General features: G+C 36.7%; 1 protein-coding gene across 4 annotated transcripts in view; it reads left to right on the forward strand.

Annotated features, from left to right (window-relative positions):
• The window catches only part of LOC136857668 (zinc finger CCCH domain-containing protein 13), a 214,556-nt gene that overhangs the window by 178,587 nt on the left and 8,469 nt on the right, over positions 1 to 27,500 (forward strand). For all 4 annotated transcript variants that reach the window (XM_067136501.2, XM_067136503.2, XM_067136504.2 and 1 more), the window contains 2 exons: positions 10,581 to 10,690; positions 10,966 to 11,166. In XM_067136501.2, coding sequence (XP_066992602.2) covers positions 10,581 to 10,690; positions 10,966 to 11,166 — 311 coding nt within the window. The remainder of the gene's footprint in view (positions 1 to 10,580; positions 10,691 to 10,965; positions 11,167 to 27,500) is intronic.

The raw sequence follows: 27,500 nt of genomic DNA on the forward strand, positions 1-27,500 counted from the left end.
TTCGATCCATGTCAAATTTCGTCCACTTTAAACAAGTTGAAAAATGATTTTGCCAACTTAGCAGACAGATACAGTCTTGAAACTTGGCACGCTGAACGACAATGCAACGACCTACAATTCTGGTTATTTGAGGTTTTGCCGTATCTCCATGGTCTTCACCATAAATTGATTAAGAAGCATACATTATGCTGAAATTAGGTTGGTGTTTTTATATGTATTCCTTCAGTTTCCCATACGTTCAAGGCAGTAGAATAATGAAAGTCGGTCTACATATGGCTAATGGTCGTGCCAGGGAGCGTGCTGAATTTAGTGCATCTGTCTGTCCTATGAGTGTGTTAATCAGTAAAAAAAATATATGGAACTTTAACAAAATTGGAAAAAAACCGGGGAAATGAAGCTCAATCTAAGGTAGAAGGGGTCGAGATACGACAAAACATCATAGGACCAAAGTTGAAGAACTCTTCATTTTAAGCAAGAAAGTTCAATCTGTTTATTGATAGCATTTGCTGTTCAGCCACAAGATTGCTCGGAACAAATGTCTGCAACGTCATTAAATTTGGCAGAAATTAAAATTTGAATTTTTTGGAAATTTTCCGTAGGTTGCAGGCTAATAGCTATAATATTGCCAAATTTCAAGTTCCTAGCACGTCTGGAATGGTCTAACCCGAAATTTGAGTCCGATACTTTGATTGAGTGGGAAGGGGGGGGGGGGGGGTGAAAATTGGAGCGTTGGAATTTTTCAATCGCTTACAGCCCAATACCTATCAGACTGACAAACTTCAACTTTCTAGTTCATCTGGAAGGGTCTGACACAAAATTTGAGTCCGATATTAAAAATGTGAACTTTTTGTAAAATTTCCTTGGGTTCCAGCCTAATAGCTATCAGACTGCCGAATTTCGTGCATCTATCTGTTCTATGAGTGTGTGAATCAAAAAATAAATAATAGATTGCCGAATTCCAAGTTTCTAGCTCGTCTGGAACGGAAGGGTCTAATCCGAAATTTGAGTCCGATATTCTGTCCCGGTGGGGGGGCTAAATATGAAAAATTTGAATTGTTTGGAATTTTCCCTTTGGTTACAGCCTAATAGGTATCAGATTGCTGGCTGGAAAGGTCTAACACGAAATTTGAGTCCGATACTTTGATTGAATGGGGGGGGGGGGAGGTGAATATTGGAGCGTTGGAATTTTTCAATCGCTTACAGCCCAATACCTATCAGACTGACGAACTTCAACTTTCTAGTTCATCTGGAAGGGTCTAACACAAAATTTGAGTCCGATATTAAAAATGTGAACTTTTTGTAAAATTTCCTTGGGTTCCAGCCTAATAGCTATCAGACTGACAAATTTCGTGCATCTATCTGTTCTATGAGTGTGTGTGAATCAAAAAATAAATAATAGATTGCCGAATTCCAAGTTTCTAGCTCGTCTGGAACGGAAGGGTCTAATCCGAAATTTGAGTCCGATATTCTGTCCCGGTGGGGGGGCTAAATATGAAAAATTTGAATTTTTTGGAATTTTCCCTTTGGTTACAGCCTAATAGGTATCAGATTGCTGGCTGGAAAGGTCTAACACGAAATTTGAGTCCGATAATTTGATTGAGCGGGGGGAGGGGGGGCTAAATATGAAAAATTTTAACTTTTTGGAATTTTTCCTTGGGTTACAGCCAAATAGCTGTCAGATTGCCGAATTCCAAGTTTCTAGCTCATCTGGAACGGAAGGGTCTAACCCAAAATTTGAGTCCAATATTCTGATTCGGTGGGGGGGCTAAATATGAAAAATGTGACCTTTTTGGAATTTTTCCTTGGGTTACATCCTGATAGGTATCAGATTGCCGACTGGAAGGGTCTAACACGAAATTTGAGTCTGATAATTTGATTGAGCGGGGGGGGAGGGGGCGCTAAATATGAAAAATTTGAACTTTCCGGAATATTTCCTTGGGTTGTAGAATAATAGCTATTGGATTGCCGAATTCCAAGTTTCTAGCTTGTCTGGAACAGAAGGGTCTAACCTGAAATTTGACTCCAATATTTTGAATCGGTGGGGGGGGGGGCTAAATATGAAAAATTTGAACTTTTTGGATTTTTCCCTTGGGTTACAGCCTAATAGCTGACAGATTGCCGAATTTCAAGTTCGTAGCTCATCTGGAAGGGTCTAACACGAAATTTCAGTCCGATATTTTGATTGGGCAGAAGGGGGGCTAAATATGAAAAATTTCAACTTTTTTGGAATTTTTCTCTGGGTTGCAGCCTAATAGCTATCAGACTGCCGAATTTCAAGTTCCTAGTTTAGCTGGAAAGGGGCAAACATTAATGTCAGTCAGTCAGTTAGTTAGCCTTGTGGCTTTATATATATAAGATGCAGTTATCAGACTGTGCATCTTATTTAGGGCTTCTGATAAGTTCACCTGCATACACCCCAGCATCAGTGGGTAGGGTCTAACACATCCCACTCTGATGAGTCTAGTGTCAGACCTAAGATGAAACGCTGGTTGATAGAGCAAACACCTGAAAAGCCTTACATCTGTTCTGTTTTTTGACATGCTCTATTGGTGGAAAAATATCTAATTCCCTTCTTGGGAACTTCGAATTTCGAAATCTAATAACGCCATGCCAAACGACAGTCGACCACAAGTAGTTTTTTTATTCTCTCATCTAATGAAATAAAGCACATTAGATACAAAAGTGCTCAGCATGATGGTGAAATCCCTTCTTTTCTTAATCTTCAATTGTAATTTGGTCTGCGGTATACTGTTTGTAGTCAGCTTCTGGAAAACTTGTACCACGGAAATTAGGCCTACATCGACTTTAAAGGTTATGTTGAACTCGAGAACATGATTTTGAATGTATGTATCGATTCTCAAAAGTTCTCGAATGCATTATATTCAATTCTGCCCATCACTAATCCAATCAAATTGGAAAGAGAAAAAAAAAATCATCAAAACTTCAGAAATTAAGGTTATTCGTGACCTTGAGCTCAGCTGGAAAGCGCGCTCGCTGCACATGTCAGTACGAATTGGAAATGATACAAACCATTTAAATGTAACGTGCGCAAATAAAATGACCATGTCCTGTGGCCACATAAGGACAATGAAATTAGAACGCTACTTGGCAAAGTCATGTTGCATGTTCTATTCTCTCACCTGTACGTGTTGCGGGTGATAGTACACTCCAGGGGATACCCAATTTTCATATCCAATCTTGCATTTTCCATCGGTTCACTTCCCAAGTATGTGAAGAACTGAACTATTTCAAGCTCCTTGTCTCCAATTTTAATAGCTTCTTTTCCTTCTTTCTTTTCTCTATTCATCACCGTTGTCTTGTTCTTCTCCATGTTGATCGTGATTCCCCATTGTTCAGTCTGTTCATTCACTACATTCAACTGTTGTTGCACCTCCCACTCATCCTTTTCGCAGATCACATCTTTGGCAAATACCATTACATTCATTCTTTCACCTCTATAAGCTCCCCTTCCTGCCTTTATATCATCACCGTTATGAATATTAAAAGTTATGGTACATTTCCTTGTTTTAGTCCATTTTCAGTTCCTACTTTACCCACTGCTGTCCTGCTACAGTTCTAGTGTATTGCTTTTACCCATGTTAATTCTTTTCCTATACTTCTTGACCTCAATTAACAACTCTCGGCTTAATATTTTCCTTCTTGGGATACTGTTGTAAGCCTTTTCCAAGTCAGTAATCAACCATATCCTTTCCATATTCCAAATTCTTTTTCATGATCTTTCTCAGAATGAGCCAACGGCCGTAGCCGTGTTGAAACACCGGATCCCATGAGATCTCCGAAGTTAAGCAACAATGGGCGTGGTCAGGAGCTGGATGGGTTGCCACGCGCTGTTGGTGGGGGGTAAGGGAATGGAGGAGTGGAAAGGAACTGGCCACCCTACCGCACGTAAACTCCGTCTCAGGAACACCTCTGCGGAGGTTCGGACCTGCCTTCGGGCAGTATAACCCTTACCTACCTTACCTCTCGGAATGAAAATGCGTTCTACTGTTGACCTTCAGCTTTTGAATCCAAACTGCTCCTCTTGTAACTGTATTTCCACCTTTTCTCTAATTCTTCTCTTCAATATCCTTTCCATTATTTTGGCAATATGTGAGTTTGTAGTGATTCTTCTGTCCACACAATATACTTTGTATTTCAAATGGACCTTTAGTTATGAGTTATCTTCTACACAGTAGTTCAATAAATAATAATTAGTGAATCATTTTCTTTCCATTCTCATTGACGAAGCTTAGCAAAATGAATTGTATCAGAGAAGTCATTAGGAAGACTTGACATGAAAGTGTGAATCTGTTAAATCATGTAGGGTAACTGTCTCACCTACTAATGAACTGTTTTATTCAATACTGGCTGTTGTACCCATCACAGACAGGTTAGTTTTCAAACAACAGTAATACTAGCATTTAGCAGAAATGAGTAGCACTAGAAGATTGACTTCATCTAACAACTGTCAGCTTAATGTTATCGTTGATCCATTTTGGGAACTGAGAACATTGTAGACCTTCACTTTTTTTTTTCTCAGCTCTGTAATATTACAGCATCTGAGATTGTTTCTTATTCCTCCCTTTTTATGATCCTTTCCTTTTTTTCACCCTCAGCTATAACAGATATTTGACCATTCTTGTTTTTGCTCTCTCTCCTACACTACTTTATTCTTTATTAATCAAATAATATATAGACTTGTGCACAACCTGGCTATCCCTCAAATTAAACACTGAGTTTCAAAAAATTAAATCTATCAAAGAAACTATCTAAAATAGTTATTTTGTGGGTCCACCTTGTCAGTACACTTTTAATGACTGAAAATTATTTATTTTATCATACATGTTTCAGGAACAATATCCATTCCCTTCATCAGTGATGTCAAGATTTAGACAAGTCAATGCAGGACCAATAAAATGCCTATTATGGTTAAGTTTATAAATTTCGAGAAGTTATGTGGAGTAATTTTCATGTTGCATGTTCTATTCTCTCACCTGTACGTGTAACAGGGTGACAATATCTTCCAGGGGATGCTCACTTTTTGTGTTGGCAAGTGTACATCATTTGTTTAAAACAAACACACACACATTCTGACAAACATCTATTTTAAACTTTTGTATCTGAAATTCAAGACAAAATTGAAGAATCAGGGGGGAAATTTGAAATGTATGGACAAATGTAAATGTAATCTACAGTACATCAGAAACAGGAAGATAAACTCTAAAAATAGAAATTTTTTTAAAAAAAATTGTATAAGCAGGAGGAACAGAAGGAAAGAGGGGTAAGGATAAACATGAAAACACAAGAGAAAAAGAACAATTTTTACTCATTGCTGTTCTGATCGATAGGCTGACTTTTTCAAACTCATTTCTTCCAGGTCCGTTTCTTCTTAGCCCATGACAAGTTCATTTTCTACTTCCCAGCTTAATTAGTGGAATAGACCTCTGTCACTTAGGTGTAGGAGGTCATTGTTTATGTGGGAAATGGATAAAGAGAAAGCAGGATAACACAACAGAAGAAAATAAACAACTGACATATACATGGTATTACAATAGGAAATAATAAATCTTGATATAAATATCGGCAGTTACTTTTATTCATATTCATTTCGATGACCCTACCATGTTTCAAGGAGGTAAAGAGGGAAATAATTAAAGGAGAAATTTTGTAGAGTGAAGTGCTGCCTGCCGGTGCTGATGCACAAGTGCAGCAGTGGATGTTTTACGCAGATATCTGTCATCTGTAAAGGGGGGTGATAATAATTTTCATAACTTTTATGAACTTGAAAAACAAATAGAGGTCATAAGAAATAAGAAGTGCAAACAGAGATCGATTCTGAACTATTTTGGTAGGAAGCAGTGATTGTGTAGTTTTCCATCTGGAATAAATTTGTGTTAATATTGCAAATACAGGTACAATAGTAGCAATTAAAATGTTTCATTCAGAGAAAATACTGCATCTTAGATAATTCTATAGCCATTCTAAGAAAGTAACTACTGTATATTAAAAGAATATATTACACAAATTTTTAACCACCTACCTTCTCCTGGAACAGTTAATACAGTACAGTAATTAACTTACAAGGACTTTTATTTGAGGTAAGTACAGTAAATCGATTGAGATTGTATAAATTAATAATATGCATTTGTGTAACATTTACCTCCTTTTCCAGAGCATTTTTATATATACCTGTACAAGTTGTTTCCCATGATTTACACTTTCCCCCCCTTTTACATTTTCTCCCCTTTTACACCAGTATTCCTTGGTCCCTTGAAAAGTGTAAAAGAGGGGTAATACTGTACTAAAATAAAATAAATCACACTAATACAGGAAACTATGAGCATTTCAAAAATGAATATACCTTGGACATATTATCATTGGTAAAGCCAAAAAATATATATATATATTAAACTTTGAAAAATTTTAAGAAAATAAATTATGGTTTTGAATGACAGAGACATTATTGCATCTTTCTTCTTTACTCTTAGACCTGAAAGAAAGAACATTTAATTCTGAATAATTTGATATCAAAAAGATGTGTGTGCTGCAATTCACTCATGAAGCATAGCACAAAATTATTCACTGTACACGTAACTGTCATCGAGGTCAGGTCCTCGCGGTCCGATGCACGGTGAGCAGCTGTGACTCTGTCACTTCCCATATAACGGGAATCACTTTCGGCAAAAGAAGGTCATTATTACTGTCTAAATCATCGGAAAATTCAAGGATATCAGCCTCATTTGGCCTTGAATATGGCCTAGCCATTACGATAAAAAGATGACGCAAGCACATGCAACAGCGGAGTAGTGAGAAGGAGTAAAATTATAGTTCACGAAGTACAGCATACACACTATATACCAAGGAAACAAAATAAACTCTAAACTAAACTGATAGCAAGATCAAATTGTTGTATTCATAAGCCAACCAAAACAGATCCACGCAATAACAACTTCGAATAACCACAACATAAATATTCACGGTCAAAAGATTTCATTTGTCGAAAATAAAAATATTTTGTAGGGCTGGTGGATATATCTGTAGAGTAAAACACAAATTCAACGCTTTAAGTTACTGTCACGATCAACTGTTGCCATTTAACAGCCACGCAAATGACCAAAATTCCTAAAAGGGACAGAGCCGATGTAAAAAAATTTCAAGAATAAAATTTACTGTGTCCACCTATTCAATACAATTATATTCTGTAGTGATTAAATCCTACATGAATTACATATACTAATGAGGAACATGTTTCGCCTTAGTTAAATTTTTATTTTTTTAAATTTATTTATTTATTTATTTTGGTATTAATTGAATATTGTATTGAATAGGCAGACACAGAAAATTTTATTCTTGAAATAATTTTACTTATTGTTATCTTCAGTACTGAACAGATATGAGATTAGTTATTTGTAACAGAGCCAATGTATCGCGCAGCTTTCTCGCCATAACCTCTCGCGCCGATAGATCAGCGCGCTGAGTGTGAAAGGGTTAAATAATAGTGGTAACAGCCCATCTCCCTGCTAAGTCCAGTTTTAATTTCAAATGACTCTGATATTTCACCCGTAAACTTTTGATTTGGTGTTAGTGAGATTCAGTTTTATCATGTTTATTAATTTCGGGTGTAGTCCAAGGTGTCTTAAAATTTTAGACAGGGATTCTCTATGGATGTAATCATAAGCTTTCTTGAAATCTACATATGTTATCACCATATCTTCTTTCTTCTCCTGTTATTGTCCATTATCAACTTAAGACTCATGATCTGATCCAGGACAGCTTCTCCAGGCCCTGAAACCTCCTTGATATTCTAGTTCTTTCTCAAGTTGTAAACTTATCTTATTAAGGGTGATTATTGAAATGATTTTGTATGTTATGTCTAGGAGCGAGATTCCCTTGTAGTTATTAGGGTTGGTTTAGTTTCCCTTTTTTTTGTGCAGTGGGTGAATGAGGGCTGTTGTCCAGTGTTCTGGTAGTTCTTCTTTAATCCAGATAGAGACAAGTTGTTGATGGAGGGCAACTTTCGCTGATCTTCCTGCATACTTCCAGGTTTCTGCAAAGGTCTGACCTTCTCCTGGCCCTTTGTAGTTTTTAAATTAATTCAGTGCTTGGTAGACTTCCTTTATTGTGGGGGGATTGATGTTCTCTGGTGGTGTTTTCATTGGGTTGTTGGTGTCCAAATGAAGGAGTTCTGTAGGTTCCTCACAATTTAGAAGCTTATTGTAATATCTGGCCAGAATTTCTGCATTGTCTTTATTGTTATGAGCCTGCTTACCATTTTCATCCTTCATCAGTAGGGTCAGGGGTTCATATTTTCGGAGCTGTTTTCTGAAGGTTTTGTAGTAGTCCCTTGATTGAGTTTTATTGAATTCTTCTGTTAAGATCTGGGTAGTTTCTTTTCTCTATTTTACTAGATTTTGATAGGATGTTTCTGATTTTTAGGACTGATGTAATAGTCATGCCTGATGTCTTTTCTCCACTGTTTCATCACATTCGCTGTTCCACCATTGGTGTTTTTATATGGTGTAATTGGAGCCAGGTTTTCTGCAGTTTGTTTAAGGTTGTGTACTAAGTCTTCATGTTTATCTTTGATTTTTATTTTTTCAGTTCTTTTTGGTAATTTTCATTGTTGATTAGCTGGGTAGGATCTATTTTTCTTTTAGTTTTAGGGGCTTGCTTTTGTTGTCTCCTCTGGGGAGTGAGTTCAATTTTAACTACATAGTGATCTGAACCTGTGTCTATTCTTTGGAGGACTTCGACGTTATAGATCTCTTTGTGGAGGTATTTGTCCATGCAGATGTGATCCAGTTGCCATTCTCCTTTAGTGCAGTCAGGGTGTTTCCATGTTTGAGTTTTTGAGGTTTTCTCTGAAAACATGTAGATTTTGAGATTAAGTTATGGTTTCTACATAGGTCAACTAGTCTCTCTCCATTTTTATTTGTTCTCTTGTGTGCTGGCCATTTTCCGATGATGTCATAGTATTTTCTTTCTCTGCCTAGTTGAGCATTGAAGTTGCGTATTAATAATTTATAGTATAGATTTTATTAGATGCCTTTAAAGTTGGCATTGAGAGTCATGGAGACTGTGATTTGAATTTGTGAACCGAGTTTATTATTTTAAGGCTGACCAAAAATCCTGTTCAAAAATTTTGGGAGATTCTTTATCACTCTCTTCCTGGGTATACCTTTATAAAGTCTGTACCCTTGAGATTCCAAGGTATCCTGGTCAGTGTTTCTCATTTCCTGTAATCCCATGATAAGAATTTTGTGTTGGTCCATTATGTCGGTGATCACTTTTGGTTTGATTCTTGATTTTGTCTCGTTCATGTATGTGGTACTGGGGTATTTCCGTGCCTCCGACTTCACAGTATCTTTTTAAGTGGCAGTCCACCGTATCTGAATGCTGCCTTCTGTGAACTCTTGGTTCAGCCAGTGGAGTATTCCTTAAAAGACTTTTCCATGGTTAACTGTCAAGGTGTCACATGTGTGGGACTGAGTCCCAAGTTACAACTCTGGATGTGATCCAGTGAGGTAATAATGAGGCCGCTCCTCTGGAGTACAGACGCCTTGTGCAGCTGCCCCTAACCTGGAGAACAGATGCTGCATAATGGATTCCAGTGGCATTTCCTCCACTGTGGGCACCATCAACCCATCTAAAGGGGCTCATTGCTCATTCACCCAAAGCCGTTGGCCCCCTTAGGGAGTCAGGTTATTTCCCGTCACCCAGCACTCAGCGTTGGCAGTTTTACGGCTGTGTGCCTGACCAGCAAGCCCTCCTCCTTTCTCATTCCGGACTTGGGACCAGACAATGGCGGAGTTTCATCTTTCATTGAATAATTTTTATTTTATTTTATTTTTTTCCATTTAGTTTGTTAAGGGAGGAGGTTGCCAAGTTGTACTTCCTCTTAACCAAAAATCACCGCCGCCACCACTTCCTCGCTGGTCATTTCATTAGTTTTCGAGCTATATCTTCAGGCTGTAAAGAAGTTATACACTGAACTGGCTCTGATGTTTCAGAGGCTTTAAAAGCTTATTTTTTTGGATGCCATTTACAAAAGGTTATTATCTTACAAAAGTCACCAGAATAGAATAGAACAGAGCTGAAGAATGGAAAGAAAGTGTGTGGAGAAAACCAAAAGATGATAATGATGTGGGGGGCGGCTTAACCGGTGTACACTCGTTATGAAAGTATGACACTTAGCACAAAACACATCGCTTAGAATAAACCATCTGGTGATGATGTTAACAACTCTTTACCATATAACCATCAGTGAGGTTAGACGTTTCAGATAATGAGGTTTCGTTTTGTCGATTATCATAATCTTTATCGAATACCTTTACCCATATTCAGTAAAGTTTTTTTTTTTTTTTTTACTCCCACTCTAGTGTCTATAATTCATACAAACTTTTAACTTCACAGTTGCAAATATATACTTGATTCTACTACTAGTTGGTGTGTGCCCTTATTTGCAGTATCATCACCGAGACCTTTCGGTCTTCACTTAAGTTTAATATACCTGTGTCAGTAGACTTCTGAAATAAATTTGGGTATTAAACCGTGGGTAGTTAATATTTTTATTTTTACAGGTCAGTGATAACATCTTGTCTGGAAGATCGACAGGCTGATGATGAAGCAATTGATAATCTAGACTTTGAAGAAATATCTGACGAAGAGCTTGAAGAAGAATCTAAAGCTGGTAGGGATTGGTTTTCATTAACCTTCAGTTGTTTCATACACGTTTTGTAAGATTAATTTATGTATAGCGAGTACCATCGGACTCACCTCACTCGTATGTGTAGAGTTGCTTTATGCTAAAATATTGTGGTTAGACTCTAATGGAATTAATGATATTTGTAGTGTTGTTTTTATCTAGAGTGAGTATTACCATAACTCTTACAGTTAGGATAATTATTGAATATTTAGAATTGCAGTACTGTCATATCAAGTGCTTAGTTCTCTATTGTTGTACAGGTATTGGTGATGCTCTGGGTGTGGATTGGGCTAGCCTTATGGCTGCCACTAGACCAAAAGAACGGCCTGAATCCAAGCCAGGGTCAGCTCGCCGACGGTGGCAGTTGGAACCTATTTTACTGCGAATAGGTCTATCCGTTAAAGTAGCTGGTGCAGATGCTGCAGACTTCATTGCCAAGTTGAAGAATTATAAACCTGAAGGTATGTTATCTTAAGTTATTTATTGAAGTTAAGAGAAAATTTGAAAATGGGGTAAGTTGGTGATATCACCTCATTAGGGAAGGTACTGCATGGGAAAGTAGATATGATTAATAAGTGACGAGGTCAGATAATACCAATATAGTTGGTCCGTTATCAAGGTCAGATAATATTGCTAATTACTTACAATCAATGTTATTAAAATGGGCACTTCTTTCAATGTGTTGTGTTAAATAGTAATACAGTAGAACCTCGATGCCTCATTCCCAGAACTTTCATTTTTATGAATCCATCGTTCAATTTATTCGGTCCCAAAAATGCTCCATATAAACCAGTGTTCAATTTTGCCACATCTATCGTTCCTTGAGCTATCGTTTTATCGCATCGATCATCAAAAAAGTATTTGTTCTCGGCCACAATTTTCCTGCATGGATCAATCGAACTTAAGAAAACTATACTCAAAAGTTTTTTGAATTTAAAGAGGCAGCTGAATACTCTAGTATATAATAGCGGCAACCTGTTACGCGAGAATGTACGAGCAATTACGAGTTCCTAGCCTTGAGCAAGGATCTCGTAGGCTGGAGTGCCGTTTGCAGGTTATTCACACGCAACCTCACTAGAGCCTCCTCGCGCCAACACTTCTCCTTGACCCACTGACTGGCCCCTAGAAGGAATCTTATTTCCAAGAATTAAAACGGAGGCACTGTAAAACTAAAATTTGCCACCATTTTCTGTGTTGCTATTGGCTGGCTAGGGCTGCCAGTTTCGTTGAAAATGAGAAAATTGCGCAGTTTAAAATAGTCACGGCATGCGCCGGGTACATTTTAATTAGTCACAGGGTTATTAATCACGTTGCATCGTGTGATGTGTGTGGGATGCTAGAGGCCTGTTGACTACTTTGTTGCCCCCTGCCCAGTTGTCTTGTTACAAGCCGGACCTAACCAAGTCAGACCAATAATCTTTTCACTAGCCTGGTCTTGAAACTGATTCCTAAGTTAGCAGCGTCGCTTAGCCCGCTGTGACATCGTCCAAGACCATCTACAATCCTTGGTCTTACATTGAAAGTAATTTGCACTGAAAGGGTCATGTTGATGACATTGTTGGGGAAGCATACAGATCGTTACATGTCATAATGAGGCTACTTAAAGGATGCAACAAAGAATTAAAAGAAAAAAGTTACTTGAGTATGGTTCATCCATTATTGGAATATGCAAACAGTGTTTGGGATCCTCACCAAGAATACCTAATAAAAGAAATAGATAGTGTGCAGAGGAAAGCAGCAAGATTTGAAACAGGGGACTTCAGGAGAAAGAGTAGTATATCAGAAATGTTAAAGGAACTTGGGTGGGAAACTTTAAGTAAGAGAAGGGAGAAAACTAGACTTATAGGATTATACAGAGCCTATACAAGAGAAGAAGCATGGGGAGATATCCGTGAGAGGCTTCAGTTGGAAAATAATTATATCGGCAGGACTGACCACAAATATAAAATTAGAAGGAATTTTAGCAGAAGCGATTGGGGTAAATTTTCATTCATTGGGAAGGGTGTGAAGGAGTGGAACAGTTTACCAGGGGTAGTGTTTGATCCTTTTCCAAAATCTGTACAGATATTCAAGAAGAGAATAAACAGCAACAGAGAAAATAAATGAAGTGTTAGAGTGCATTCGACCAGTGCAGGTTATTGTAAATTAAAAAATGTGTGTGAATAAATTAATTCCATCCCTTGGTCTAAGGAGTTTGGACAGCCAAAGTAGGGACTGCCTGTAGGGGTGAAGTACAGTGGGGATTTCGAGGGCCCTGGGACCGCTACGGTAGCTGTGAAGGCCCTTCAGGAACTCTGAAAAGTGGTGGCAAAAGGGGCTCTGGTTAAGACGCAGCAGGTTGTTATGCTACTTAGGTTCCAGAACGGGTAAAAAATAGTAAATAAGTAAATAAATGCAATGTAAATATTAATCTTATACCAGTTGTATAGTATCATTTGAAGTAATTCCACATACTGTATATCAGTTGTCTATATTTGTAAGTAGTACAGGAGATATTATAAGTAGAATTTTGTAAACAATATAAATTTATCAAGGATGAGCTGTGTGTTTAATAGAAAACATTGTTAGCGTAAATTGTGTAATATTGTATTATAGGAAAATTTTCTTCTCTTGTTAATTTAATATTTAGTGCTTGACAATAATGTATTTTAGTGTAGCATTTGCCACCGAGGTAGACACCTCATTTGCAAATAAAGAGATTTTGATGTTTGATTATCCAAGGCATGCCATGTTGAATTTCTAACCTTCGTGAAATGGTCCGAGCCACGCCTTGTGGGATCTCTAACCTATTGTTCGCGAAGGGTCTACAGAATCTTTACCAAAATACAGGTTATTGCCTTAATATCCACGTATATCATTAATTGCAATAAGAGAACTGACTTTGAATATTTTCCAATTACTACGAGATGTAAGGAAATGTGAAACAAAACAACGTAAAAGTCGCCTTTTTATTTTCATCGTGTATATCATGTTTGCAATGGTTTGATACCATTATATATAGTATGAGCCTGTCCGGCTCCATGGCTAAGAGGTTGGGGATTTTAATTTTCGTTGGTTAATTCCGACAGTTCGGGGGCTGTGTGTGTGCGCCGACTTACGCATTAGGATTCATCTTAGGTAGAGCCGCATTTTTGTAAGCGCTTAGATCGCTTGTCACGCAACAACTCGAAAGATCTAAACCCAGCTTCAGGGGCCACACGCAATCATTATTATTATTATTATTATTATTATTATATTTACACGGCGAAAAATGCCCAAATACAGTACCCATATTTTAATATTTTGCTTTCCCCCTATTTTGTATGTCATCCGCATTTATCGTTTTCCCGCATCCATCGTCATTTTCCCCCTCCCCCTTGAAAAATGATGCATCAAGGTTTTACTGTATACTACTTTCAGTACGTATGTATTCCTGAGTATCTATAGAAGCACTCACCAAAACTTGGTGAAACTCATCTGGAAATTCAATCATTACTACCAATTACGTATTGTATCCCTCTGTGGATCAATGTTTGTAAGATTTTTGAAGGGTAGAAAAAAGTCCATTCAGCACTCCACGCCATATGATGTTGGCATGTAAAATATTCCTGGTTGGTAGCTGAGGCCAGGGGCCATACAATGATGATGATTATTATTATCATCTCTTTTGACAGATCTTTCATAATTAAATTTACCAAATTACAATTACTTATGTTGTACATATTTAGGTACGAACTGAGTTTGATGTATAACTTTAAAAAGATTTTAAGATTTTCTAACATTTTTCCTTACTGCTCTGGGTTTAAAGTGTCATTGCATACAGCTGTTATAACTGGCTTTTATTTTCTGAGTAGTAGTTGTCTCTTTGCTGTTTCTTATAACATACTATAACAGTATGAATGTTTACATCAAGATAAAAGTATTGAATGCTTTAGTGAACATGATACTGAATTTACTCAACTCTTATGTGGTGGTGCCCCAAAACCACCCCCAAATTTGTTAGTGACTGTAATACATAAAGAGGTCTTTCGAAGACCTACTTTCAAAATTCAAATGTACACAAGTGCTATGCAAAAGATGATACTTGAAAGTCACCTGCATTTCTCTAACCAGCATTCATGACTCACAACTTCACTTGTATTGCTAAGTGCAAATCTAATGGAAAAAATTTTCAGTAGTAATTGACCTCACTGAAATTCTCTATGGCTAAAGTTAGCACGTGTTGGCCTTCAGTTCAAGAGGTGACAAATCTTATTTAATCAAAAAAGGTAACCCAGATTAAACTCAGGGACAACAATTGAGGCGTATAGTTTCAAACACGACCAAGTACATCTTTTGCACGTTCTGATGTTTTGACTCCCATGGATTCCTGTTTACAAGATGAATACAACGAGAACTAAAGTGGGTTTCAGATCCGGCCAGATCACATTTAAAATTACACCAAAGAATGACGTTTCATGTCAAAGTCGGCCAAGTCCCTGTTAACCCGCACGAGCCAACAACCCCGCGTTATCCAGTCACGTGGTGTCTTCCGGTAAAATGGTTGACTGAAGTTTGTTCGAGTCACATGTGGTGGTTTTGTTTGCGTGTATTTTTATAAACATTTTATAAATAATAAATATATATAATTAATTGGTCGGTTTTATAGTATTCATATTTGCTGAGCAATAAAATGAAGGAAATAAATAAATGCCATTCCAGAAAGCGGCAACGTGATCCTTCCACCTGGAAAAACAGCTGAGATGAGTACAATCAACAACGTGGTGATTCAATCAAGGCTCGGTGATGTGTTTCGAAGGCACAATGGTATTGAATAGGTATAATATGAAGAATATACATTGAAGTAACTATATGAATCGGCATATTTGCAAAATATACACTATTTTAATGTTAATTAGCCTCTACATTGGTTACAATGTTGGGTAATTTTACACAAACATAATGTTTAAAATAATAATCTTTAAAGATTTTTCACTAAATCTTATATCATTTTTAATCATATTTGTTCCAAATAAAGTCAAGATGAACACAGTTGGAAAATAGGCCTAATCTAGATTTCCTTTTTCCTTACGTATTCCACGATGTCTTTACCACAGTACCCAACCTTTAATCACAGAGGAACAAAAAAGTGTACCTACTGAAAATGAAAGATATAAAATACTTTCATTGTGCATACTATGCACACCCCGTTAGGAAGTTAAACAAGATGCTTTCATTCTAAGGTACTGTCGCATAAGCATACCCAAAAGACGGCAAAGCAGAAATAATGCATATTAGGCCAAATTTTCTAATCTAAGTTTCAAAGATGGCCAAGTCCTTGTAGGTAAGTTTCAAAATTGGTCAAGTCCCATAGTCAGTTTCAAACATGGTCAAGTCCAAATTTTAAATACATTTTTCAATTCATGTAATATATTTAGACTGTAAAAATTGTATGGTAATGAATTAGAAGCCTCTATTAAGCAACATAAAGAATAAGGTGTCTGAATATATATGAATTAATATCCTAAACAAGTTTTTTTGCTTCTCCTAAAAAAAACAGCTCAACGGACTTGGCCATGTTTGAGACTATACGCCTCTATTGTAAAAACTGAAATGCAACATAACATTAATGATATCAAGCAGATGAGAATGGTAAGTAGAAATTTAAAGGTTTGAAATGGATATTGTTGAATTTGGAGGTTGAATCCACCTGTGATAAACTCATGCATTAGAAATGAGTAAATATGGTTCTATGGAATTAGTTAAATTCAGTACAAGTACTGTATTTTGATATTTTGGTATCCTAGTTCTGGAATAATTTCACCAGTACTTAAAAATACGAGGGGTGATTAAAAACTAAGGTTACAAGGCCGATATTCCTGGAGTTTGTCTGTTATAGAGAAATTAGTAGTGTTTGGTAATTCTAATACATGCGGTTGGCAACTGTGCAGAGTTTTAGCCACCCGCCACCTACAGAGCTAGTTGTAGATAAATACAAATGGCGACTCATTTGAAAAACTGGTCTTGCGAAGAAATCCGCTCAGTTATTCTATTTTTGGGGGGGAGGACCGCAGCTGAAATTCACCAGCAGCTGGTAGAGGTTCACGGAAAGACTGTAATATCTCGTCAGCGTGTCACAGAATGGCGTCAAAAGTTTGCGGCCGGTAGAGACCTCATACAGCCCAGCAGATCACCATGTTGTTGAAGCAGTTTCACTTGAACATCATCGACCACCCTCCCTACAGCCCGGACCTCACTCCAAGCGATTTTTACCTCTTTCCTCACTTGAAGGAGCACCTAGAAGGCCGATGATTTGCTTCAGGCAAGGAGGTGAAACACTTTGCGACAATGTGGCTGAACAGGATTTTTACCGGGATAGAATATTCAAACTCATCCTATGAAGTGGCAAGTGCCTACATTGATATTGAGACTATGTCGAAAAATAACCTAATGGATGTACTAACAGTAGGCTTTATTGGTTGTATGAAGTAAAATGTACGTGTTTCACTGCAGGCTTTGTAACCTTACTTTTTGATCACCCTTCATATTAATGAACATAAACTATAACAGGAGGATATCAACGGGTATTTGTGACTCTTTCTGGTTGAAGGTAAGAGCCTGATAATCTTTAACTACAACGTTTTTTCTCCTAAAATCTATTTACAGTAAGTCTTAAACTCTATTTACAGGAAGTCTCCTAAGTTCATACTTTGATCATTTAAGCTAAGATACATGGTAAATGTGGCCCACGTAATGATTAACTCTTCAGGGTTTAGCATTGTAGCTTCATCTCTGATTAGCTCAAATTCAGTTCCTATTTCCATCAGGAACTGAAGATTGTGGGTCTGTAATGGGGAACACACTCTTTTGGCAACATAACTGAGAAGAGCATTTAGTTGTGAATCTCATTCATGTTAGGAGCAGTCCAATCAACAGCAGTAGTTCTAAAATACCTTTGGGACCTCTTCATACTAGTAGCCTATGTGATGAATGTAAATATTGTTCCTTGGAAAGGGTTAGAGAGATCATTAACTTACCATAGAGAACTACTGTACTGCAGATGCAAGATCATACAGAGTGGCATCAACTTACCAGAGAAGAGTAACAAAGACTTTGGGTCACAATATTGAGTCAAGTATATCAGTAACAGAATGGTGGTAATGAGAATGCAGTGTGAAAATATACAAAAGGTATTTTTCAAGTATATACTTCTGGTAGAGAATACCGTATACACATTAATAATTCCCGTATATTTTTTCCGAAATCTGGCAGCGAAAAGTCGGGGTACTGACATACAGACATCTGGAAGTTGGTAGTTTTCCACCTGTACTATTGGCAACTCTGTCCCTGCAGCAACTGAGAAGTGTGCTGCATACATAGTGTCTTTTGTGTGGCATCAGTTTAAGTTATAGCACATGATGTGAGTTCTCATTATAGTTCATTCACGGCTAAAGTAAATCTCCATGTTATTGAAGAGGCAGAGCAAATTGTTAATCATGCTGTGGGAAGAAAGTACGATGTGGACAAGAGTTCTGGTACAGTATGTGATTGGGGGGAAAATAAAGCTTGTTTTGAAGAGACAAACTGTAACCAGCAGGCATTTTGCAGACAAAAAGCAAGTGTCCAAAAATAAAAACAGGCAATTTATTTTATTATTATTTATTGTATGGCAAGTATAGAAAACTACAAGAGGTTTATAGGCGCTATCATTGGTGCAACTAAGTGAAACATCCCCCGGGAACTTAAGAAGCAATATATTCTGTGCTGGGATAAAACTACCCAAAAAATGTATGAAAGTTATCAGAAAACTGGTGAGCCTGGCTGAGCTTTACTCACTCCAGCGGAAAAGCATGGACACACCTTAGGAAACTTGGAACTACTTCAAACATACGCAAAGAGATGCCAGGAATAACACCAAATGAAATTGCACCACATATCAAATCAAGAGCTAAAAAAATTCCAATAGACCCCACTACAAAGAAACACATTGACAGAGAGATGAAGAAATTGGACAACAACCTCCAAAATGACTCTACTCTTGCTAATTCATTCAGCCAAGAAGAAATTGAGAAAGCCATCAATATACTAAAAATGAGGAAGGCTGCAGGTTTAGATGGTATTTTCCCTAAATTCATAAGATATCTGGGGAAGCATGGGAAAATATGGCTGAAGAACTTCTTCAGTGATGTATTAGAGACTGGAATCATTCCCTCAGAGTTCAAAATGCTCACACCATGGCAATCTTCAAACCAGGAAAACCAGCAGATGATCTCTCAAGCTACCATCCTATTGCACTACTGAGTGTTTGCTACAAATTGTTGGAATGCCTCATCCTCAACCGAGCCAGGAAATAATAAATAACATAGCACCAACATACCAGGTGAGTTTCAGAATCAAACGAAGCTGTTGTGAACAAGTATTAGCATTAACATCATACATTAAGGCAGGATTCCAGAAGAAGCTAAAGAAATCCGTTGCTTTTGTTGACTTGACAGCGGCATATGATACAGTTTGGCTGGATGGACTACTATTCAAACTTGAAAAGCATACACGCTGCCAAAAACTTAAAGCCCTTCTGAAGAACATGCTGACAAATCAGTACTTCAAGATCACCATAGAGCAAAAGAAAAGCAAGTCTTTTACAATAAAAAATGGACTACCTCAAGGGTCTGTATTAGCCCCACTACTTTTCAACTTGTACATCTGTGACATTCCTGACACCATCAGCAAGAAATTATGCTATGCTAATGACTTAGCCATTGCTGTCCAAACTGTCACATTAGAAGAGGGGGGAAAACATTCTCTCCAATGACTTGGAAACCTTGAATGCATACTACACGAAGTGGAGACTTTGCCCAAATCTGGCCAAGACAGAAGTATGCTCATTCCATCTGTGTAACCAAATAGCTCACCATAAGCTCAATATTGTGTTCTGCCAACAATGAATTGGGATTGGGGTGGATTTTAGTGTGCCTGTTATGGTTCTTGTACATTCATTCAAATAGACGATCTTCCTAGTATGAGCGCTACGTTGCCACACCGAGGCACAATATTCAGCCACTGGATAAACCATGGTGAGGACAGTAGTGCATAATGAGGATGCATCAGCTCCCCATGTAGTCCAAGCTAGTTTCTTCATGATGATGTTTCATGACTTAAGTTTCTGACTTGTGTTTTCCAGGTGTTTTGTGTATGTTAAAGAACGGTCTAAGGTGATGCCAAGGTACTTGAGGTTGAAATTGTTTAATTCTCAATGAACTGGAAATACATATTGTTGGAGATGGGATCATGATAATGGGAGATCTGAATGTTCATGTGGGAACTGATGGAATGGGATATGAGAATGTTCGGGGTCCACATGGGTAGTGCAATAGAAATGAAGATTTAGAGAAACTGTTGGACTTTTGTATCAGAAGTAACCTGATATAAAGAACACATGGTTGATAAAGAGGAATAGCCATAAGATCAGCCAATATAGTTGAGATGGACAGTATGGAACACTCATTGATTTAATAACAGACCAAGAATGGGGAAGATACGTCATGAATACAAAGATAATCCCCGGGAAGGTGATGATAGATTATTGATTGTAGAATTAAAACAAGTAAAAATCCCTAAATTGTATTGAAGAAACCAAAGATCAGGATTTGGAAATTGGAGGGGGAGGATAAAAGAATGGCATTCCAAGACTGGATAAAAAGGAAGTTGCCTAACACAGAAATATGAAGTGGAGAAGAAGAGTGGGACAATTTAAGACAGACATTTGTGGAAGCAGCAATTGAGGTATGTGGGAAAAGAAAAGAAAAGGTTAAGGGAAAGGAGACAAGGTGGTGGACAGACAAAATTAAAAAAAAGAAAGGAACAAGGTGAAGAAACAAATGGATAAGGAAAAGCAAAAAATGTATCAGAGGGATGAGAATAAGATAGAAAGGTTACATGTGGAATACAAAATATTGAAACCACAAGTAAAGAGGAGTATCAAGGAAGAAAAGGAGAAATGTTGGGGAGAGTTTACCAACAAAATTGAGCAAATTAGTCGAGGAAATCAGAAACTATTATACAGAGTAATAAAATCGAAAAGAATAAATTAAGAAAAAATCAAGGCATTACAGTGGGAAGATGTATCCATAGTACATGACGAAAAGGGTCTTCAGAAGGTGATGGGAAAGTATTTTGAAAAACTTTATAAGGAGGATGACTGCCCGGAGCAAGGAGGAGATAAGAAAATGGAAATTATAGATGGAGAAAAAGAAGAGAACCCGAAAACATGGTTGGAACTTGAAAGGACAGTGAAAGCAATGACCACAGGTAAAGCAAGTGTGTAAAAGACGAATTCAATGCTGATATGATTAACTCTTTCTGGTCTAACTGCGAGCATAGCCTGCAGCGGCCGAAATTACACTCGGACCGCGCTGCGGGCATAGCCCTTAGTAAGGTTTGACAATTCGCTAATAATCGAGAATGAGCTATGCACGCATTCTGGTGGTTACATCGTGTTTCTTCATGTATTAGTTACGAGAGTATTTAAGCAGATGGCAGTATTATATGTCTAAGTCAGAGAATTTACAATATTTTCGATCAACATGCATCAGTAGATGTTGTCATTCAGTGAGCTCTATGACATGGCTTCTCGTGGCAAACACGTGCTTGACGAAAGTTATATTTTCGATATTTTATGATATGTGATATGTTTATGCGCAAATGAACATATAAATTTGAAACAACTTCTTACATTTCAATATGATTGGAGTTCGTTTACGGCCTAGGGCATGTTTTTACATATAATTTTAAAAAAATATTTGTTTAATGTCAACCTAGTCAGTACTTACAATTACCACTATTGTGGTTAAATGATCATAAATAATTGAAAAATCGTGAACATGTTTCGCCCTTCTTAACAGGCATCATCAGCACTATGAACAGCTTTAAAAATAATAGTTACATTTAAGACTGTTTTACAATAATCAATCATATAAGATTGGAATAAAATGTGACATTAAAAGTTGTTTTTGATACCATTATTAAAAAGTTGTAAGTAAATCTTATAAACAACAAGTTAAAACAATTGTAGGTCAGTCTCATAATCTAATCTAAAAAATATATATGTTAATGTTGGTAGGAAGATTGTCAAATGGCATTCGTCTGAAATTGAAATGGATCCATTTTCTTTAACATTTGGTGAAGGTCCATATTAAGCTGTATTCATCAGCAAGTAGAAATTCGAAGAACAAAATATATACAAAACAGGGGCTCTATTTAATCATGTAGTAGAAGATTAGGTCAGGGATGATCATGGTAATTCTTCTTGAGTTAAATTGGTTATGTAACCAGTCGAATAAGAATACGTTGAATTAAAAATACACGTCGTAAATTCACGACAATGCACTGGATTGAAGATATTTATCAATATAATTGTAGTATCCCTTCTGTTGTGTAAATTTTCAATGATTAGAATGTTGGATAGACTGTAAAGAAAAATATTTAAAAATGCATTTAAAGTGTATGTACAAAAATAACAGTTGTGGTTGTATACGGTTATGGGTTACGTAAAAATGCGTACTTACTCGAATGCCGTAGAGTGTCTAATTTGTTCTGTTGCTAGCGGTAATCTGACTGGCGTTTCTACTACGTGTATTGTATGGGTGTGGCGGAGGGAGGGGGACGAGTTGAGGGAGGGAAGAACTGGGCGGATTGGTACATACTGGTGTCGATATGGGAGGGGGAATTATAGGTATGGTATCTGGGGGCATGTTTGGAGTTGTTGTATTGGTAATTTTTAAAATATGAGGGATTCTCTTTTGATTTGGGATAACTGTTTTCAACAACTTAGGTATTAATATGTACAAAGGACTCTTAATTTCCGTGTCGTCATTAAGGTTATAATCCTTATTAAACGTTTAGTCCAAATAAATATAGATATTTTCAAATTCGTTTAGCAGTTTTCCCTTGTTAGTATTCTTTATTATTGTTAGATCTTTTTCTATTGTGGTAAAATGGTGGCCTGTTTCCTTCATGTGTGTACTCATAGCGGAATATTTGTTATGTTTTTTGGCATTGAAATGTTCCAAATACCTTGTAATAAAACTTCGCCCAGTTTGACCAACGTATGAATAACCACACTGTGAACAAGTCAACCTATAAACTCCTGAATTCTGATATTTGCTGTTATTATTATTATTTATTTTATTATAATTTAAAAATATGTTCTGCGTAGTATTGGTTGTTCTGTAAGCTATGTTTACATTATGTTTGTTGAAATTATTGGTAATTTGGTGGATCATTGGGCTATTATAAGTGAAAACGGCATATTTATTTTTGCTAGGTTTATCCGGTTTGAGGTTAGTGGACAGTTTGTTTTTATCTTATTTATCAGACAATATTTTAAAATTTGAGTAACTTTTGACAAAATGTATCAATTAAAATAAAATTTCATAAAGCTCCCATTTTGATTATTGTAATTATTACTATTATTATTGAAAAAATATTATTTTCATATCGTACTCATTATTGTTGTTGTTTTGTAATTGCAATGCACATTTTTATTAGCAAAATAGGGTAAATATAACAGTATTTCAGAAAACTGTACTTGCTTAGTTATCCGTCAGACCTTTTTTCCATTCGCAAAACATGGTATAATATATAAACAATTTTAAAATTAAAAGTGATAGTTGACATAATACAAACAGCGTTTTTTCAAAACTAGATGCTCAAACAAGCACAAAGAAAAAAGAATCATGCAAATATCTCCTACAGGTACAGAGATATAATGTTTTAAATATCCTTAAAAATGCCCACTCCAGAACGTTTGTTAGGGATATTAAGGCCCAGACTGGAATGGGTTAAGGCAACAGGAAGCATTGGACTACAGTGGCTATACAGAGCCCTGAATGCCATATGGAAGGATGAAAGGATACCTGAAGATTGGCAACAAGGAAGCATTGTACCACTGCTCAAAAAAGGAAATAAGAAGAAATGTGAAAATTATAGAGGTATAACCCTATTATCACATGGGCTAAAAAAATGTACAAAGTCATAGACAAAAGACTGAGGGATATAATAGAAACACAGTTCGAGGAAGAACAATATGGCTTTAGACTGAATAGATCAACAATAGACTTGATATTTACAGTGCGAACGATAATGGAAAAACATCTGGAAAGGAACAAAGTAATCACATTCGTATTTTTGAATTTGTAAAAAGCTTATGATACAGTTAAGAGAAAACATGTATGGGAATGCCTACTGAAAAGGAATGTACCAAAATTTTTTTTTTTTTGCTAGGGGCTTTACGTCGCACCGACACAGATAGGTCTTATGGCGATGCCAAAATCTTTAATTAACAAGATAAAAATGTTCTTCTATCATGAGAGTAAAAGCAGTGTACAAGTGGGGAGTGGTGACTCTGAAACATTTTATACAAAAAAAGGTCTCAAGCAAGGAAGTGCACTGTCGCCATTATTGTTTATTAAATTTATGGATGAAATCATAAAACATGTAAAACAGAGTATTAGTAGTGACGAAGTGAATGCTTTGGTATTTGGAGATGATGTGGTGATTTGGAGAAAGGGAGAAAAAGAAATACAAAAGAGACTGGACATTTGGAATGAAAATCTGAAGGAGTTTGGAATGGTAATTAGTAAGAAGAAAACTGTAGTCATGCACTGTGGAAAAGAGAAAAAGTGAAGCCAAGTGAACATAGACGGGGAACGGTTAGAGAATGTAGACCAGTTTACATATCTGGGTAGCATTATTAACAGAAGTATTGAAATCAACCCTGAAATTAATAACAGTCTAAGTAAAAGTACAACATTTTATCATCAAGTCAGAGCTTTTATGGCATGACAAAGTACCCAAGAAAATGAAATTAACATTATATAAACAGTATTTCATACCAATTGCAACATACGGACTAGAAACGCTGGTAACTAATAAGAGACAAGATAGTAAGTTCCTAGGAGTAGAAATGAAATTTTTAAGAACATTGTTTAAAAGGACAAGAAGAGATAGAATTCAAAATATTAAAATCAGAGAAGAGCTAAATATAGAACCGTTAGTACAGAAGATACAGAAAGCAAGACTGAGATGGTTCGGACATGTAAAAAGAATGGGAAAGGAACGGGTAGCAAGAAGAGAATTGGAAAGAGAAGTTAAGGGAAAGAGACCAGTTGGAAGACTGAGAAGAAGGTGGATGGATTAGATTTGGAAGGACATTAGAGAAGCTGGATTGGATGTGGCAGAAGTAATGGAGCAGGAAAAGTGGAAGGACAGAAAGGAGTGGAGGAGGCTTGTCAACTACACCTGAGCCACTGGAGTGGGGCATTGATGATGATGATGATGATGATGATGATGATGATGATGATGATGATGATGAAGATCATGATGATGATCATGAAAATTAAATTAACAGAAAACAAATTAATGTCATCTTCAATTTAAAATTTGAAAAGGTATAAATAATAACATTTCTTTAAATGAGAACATGATTAACAACCAGGAGACTAAGGGCCGAATTCATAGACAGCACTTATACAAAAGTGCCCCTTATAAGCCAGGTTTCATTTCAAATTACCTACTTAAGTGCCCCACTTATTGCTATAATTGGACCTCCTACACACACTTAAGTGACTCACTTACATTGCAGCAAGATGTAGGATAATGATTTTGCTGAATTAGTTGCATTTCATTCACAGAATGCTTTCCGTGCACACAGTAGAGATGGAAAATCCTACTGAAATGTAATGTGACCAACAATTTAAAGGTGGTTTCGTTTTAGTAAAGTGAGAGTTATGAATATTTTTGTTCCTTTGATTGAGAGAGTGAACATAACCTCTAGAGGACTCACTATCTCACCATTAATGTTTTGAGATTTTATGCCACCTCTTAATTTCAGGTTATTGTTGTTGTTATTATTATCACCATCATCATTACTGGTATTTTGCTTAATCAATTGGAAACGTGTTACAAGTTGATAAGTTATCAAGACTGTAGGGCTGTGTAATAGTAAAGAACGATACTGAGTTTTAAGAAAAATGAATGTGTTGCACTTCCACCCTTTATTATAAGGTTGATTTGAACTAATCAATATCAGGTTAATCAACCAATCTTTTGCCGGATTATATCAGAAGTTTCTGAAATAATGGCATCGCACATCAAAACGTACTATTTACATTTGATTGGGGAAATAATTAGGCCTATTACAACGTAACGGCTATGGATATATTTGTCAAATCATAACAAGCGTTGTAAGGCGAGATATTCTACATTTGGATGAATAATTGTATATGTTCGATTACCTGGATAACTATAAACATACCCTATTAAGAAGAAAATTAGATTCGTAGTTTGCATTGTCCACAAGAAGTCTTTCCCACGTCATTCATATTCTGATGAGAAACTGCTCTGGCTGCTTGTTCTATTTATTATGTGCATGTACTTCGACACAAGTTCTTACAGGTGCCGTCTCAGCTCACTGTTTTATTATGCATTCTGATAACCAAATACAATATAGGCAATCTTTTAACATAAAAAATGTTGTGCGCAGTCGCGCGATGTTCTTCGGTAAACAAAACACAATAGATTATCCCACTGTTCGGTAGCCAGAACTACACGATCCAGGAAGCATGGGCATTATATACAGCATTGCCACATCTCCAGTGAATACTTACTGTATCAATGAGTGTGCTCTTTAAGTGCTGTCTATGAAATGTAAACTCATAACAAATTCCCAATTTGTTATTCGATTTTGATGGTATCAAAAGGTCCCACTGAGTTTCCACAAGACATATCACCGTATCAATCCACTAGTTTGAGTTTAAATCAGTTACATTAAAATATAAATATACCAGAAAAATATTACCACGAAGAAGCAAAGAAAGTGTGCAAAAATCACTTAGAATAGAAGAATTTAAAAAAATACACCACAAACATTAAGTACATCCACAGAAAACAGCCTCACCGGCTTCCTCAATCAACAATAATCATCATAACCATCACCATAGCAACGACCAAACAAGGAGATGGAACAGCCAATCGCAAAACACTATATAACAATAGGAAGCTCACACGAGATAAACAAAATAGAAACTGTTAAGTCCCATAACTCAAAGAATTACAGGTTAATATAAAATGCAAAAGGAGAAAAGAAAATTATTATTAAGAATGGGGTCAGGTAATAATAGAAAAACTCTTACGGAAACTCACATGGTAGTTAAACTGCCTTTAACGTAATTTTGAAATTAATACTGCACTACATAATATTTTCAAGGAGCCTGTTGGTGACAATAGTAATATAAACGATAATTAACCGCAACTTCAAACACGGTGAGACAGTTTAACTCGACTCAAATGAAGATAATACAACTAGTTAGTAGCCATAAATATCAATTTATACAGGGAGAAGCCATCCAAAAGAAATAAATTTAAGAAAAAAATCGCTCCCACAAGATACAAACCACATACCTGAAGTTATACCAAAATAGGGTAATCCACAGTGAAAATAATAAAAATAAATTGAAGACGACCTGAGGAACATTCTAGGGTGATCACACTCTACACAAGGATGCTTATCCCGCCTCCATCGTTACAGGTCAAGCTCGTACGCCACCGCGTTCCATTCCACTAGTTGACTGCATGGCGACTCAACACAAAATGGCGGACTCCTTCTCACTCTTTGCTACCATTAGGCAGCCAGGAAGCAGCCGCGCATTCATTGGTCAGAGCAAACAAAGTTAGACTCGCTGTCAACACGGGACAACACCAAGCAGGAACAAACACTCCAACAGCAGAGTTGAAGAGATACACAAATGGAATATGAGAGAAGCGCTCAGGGGTGAGGTAA

Source organism: Anabrus simplex, chromosome 1 (assembly GCF_040414725.1).
Source record: "Anabrus simplex isolate iqAnaSimp1 chromosome 1, ASM4041472v1, whole genome shotgun sequence".
Classification (NCBI taxonomy): domain Eukaryota; kingdom Metazoa; phylum Arthropoda; class Insecta; order Orthoptera; family Tettigoniidae; genus Anabrus; species Anabrus simplex.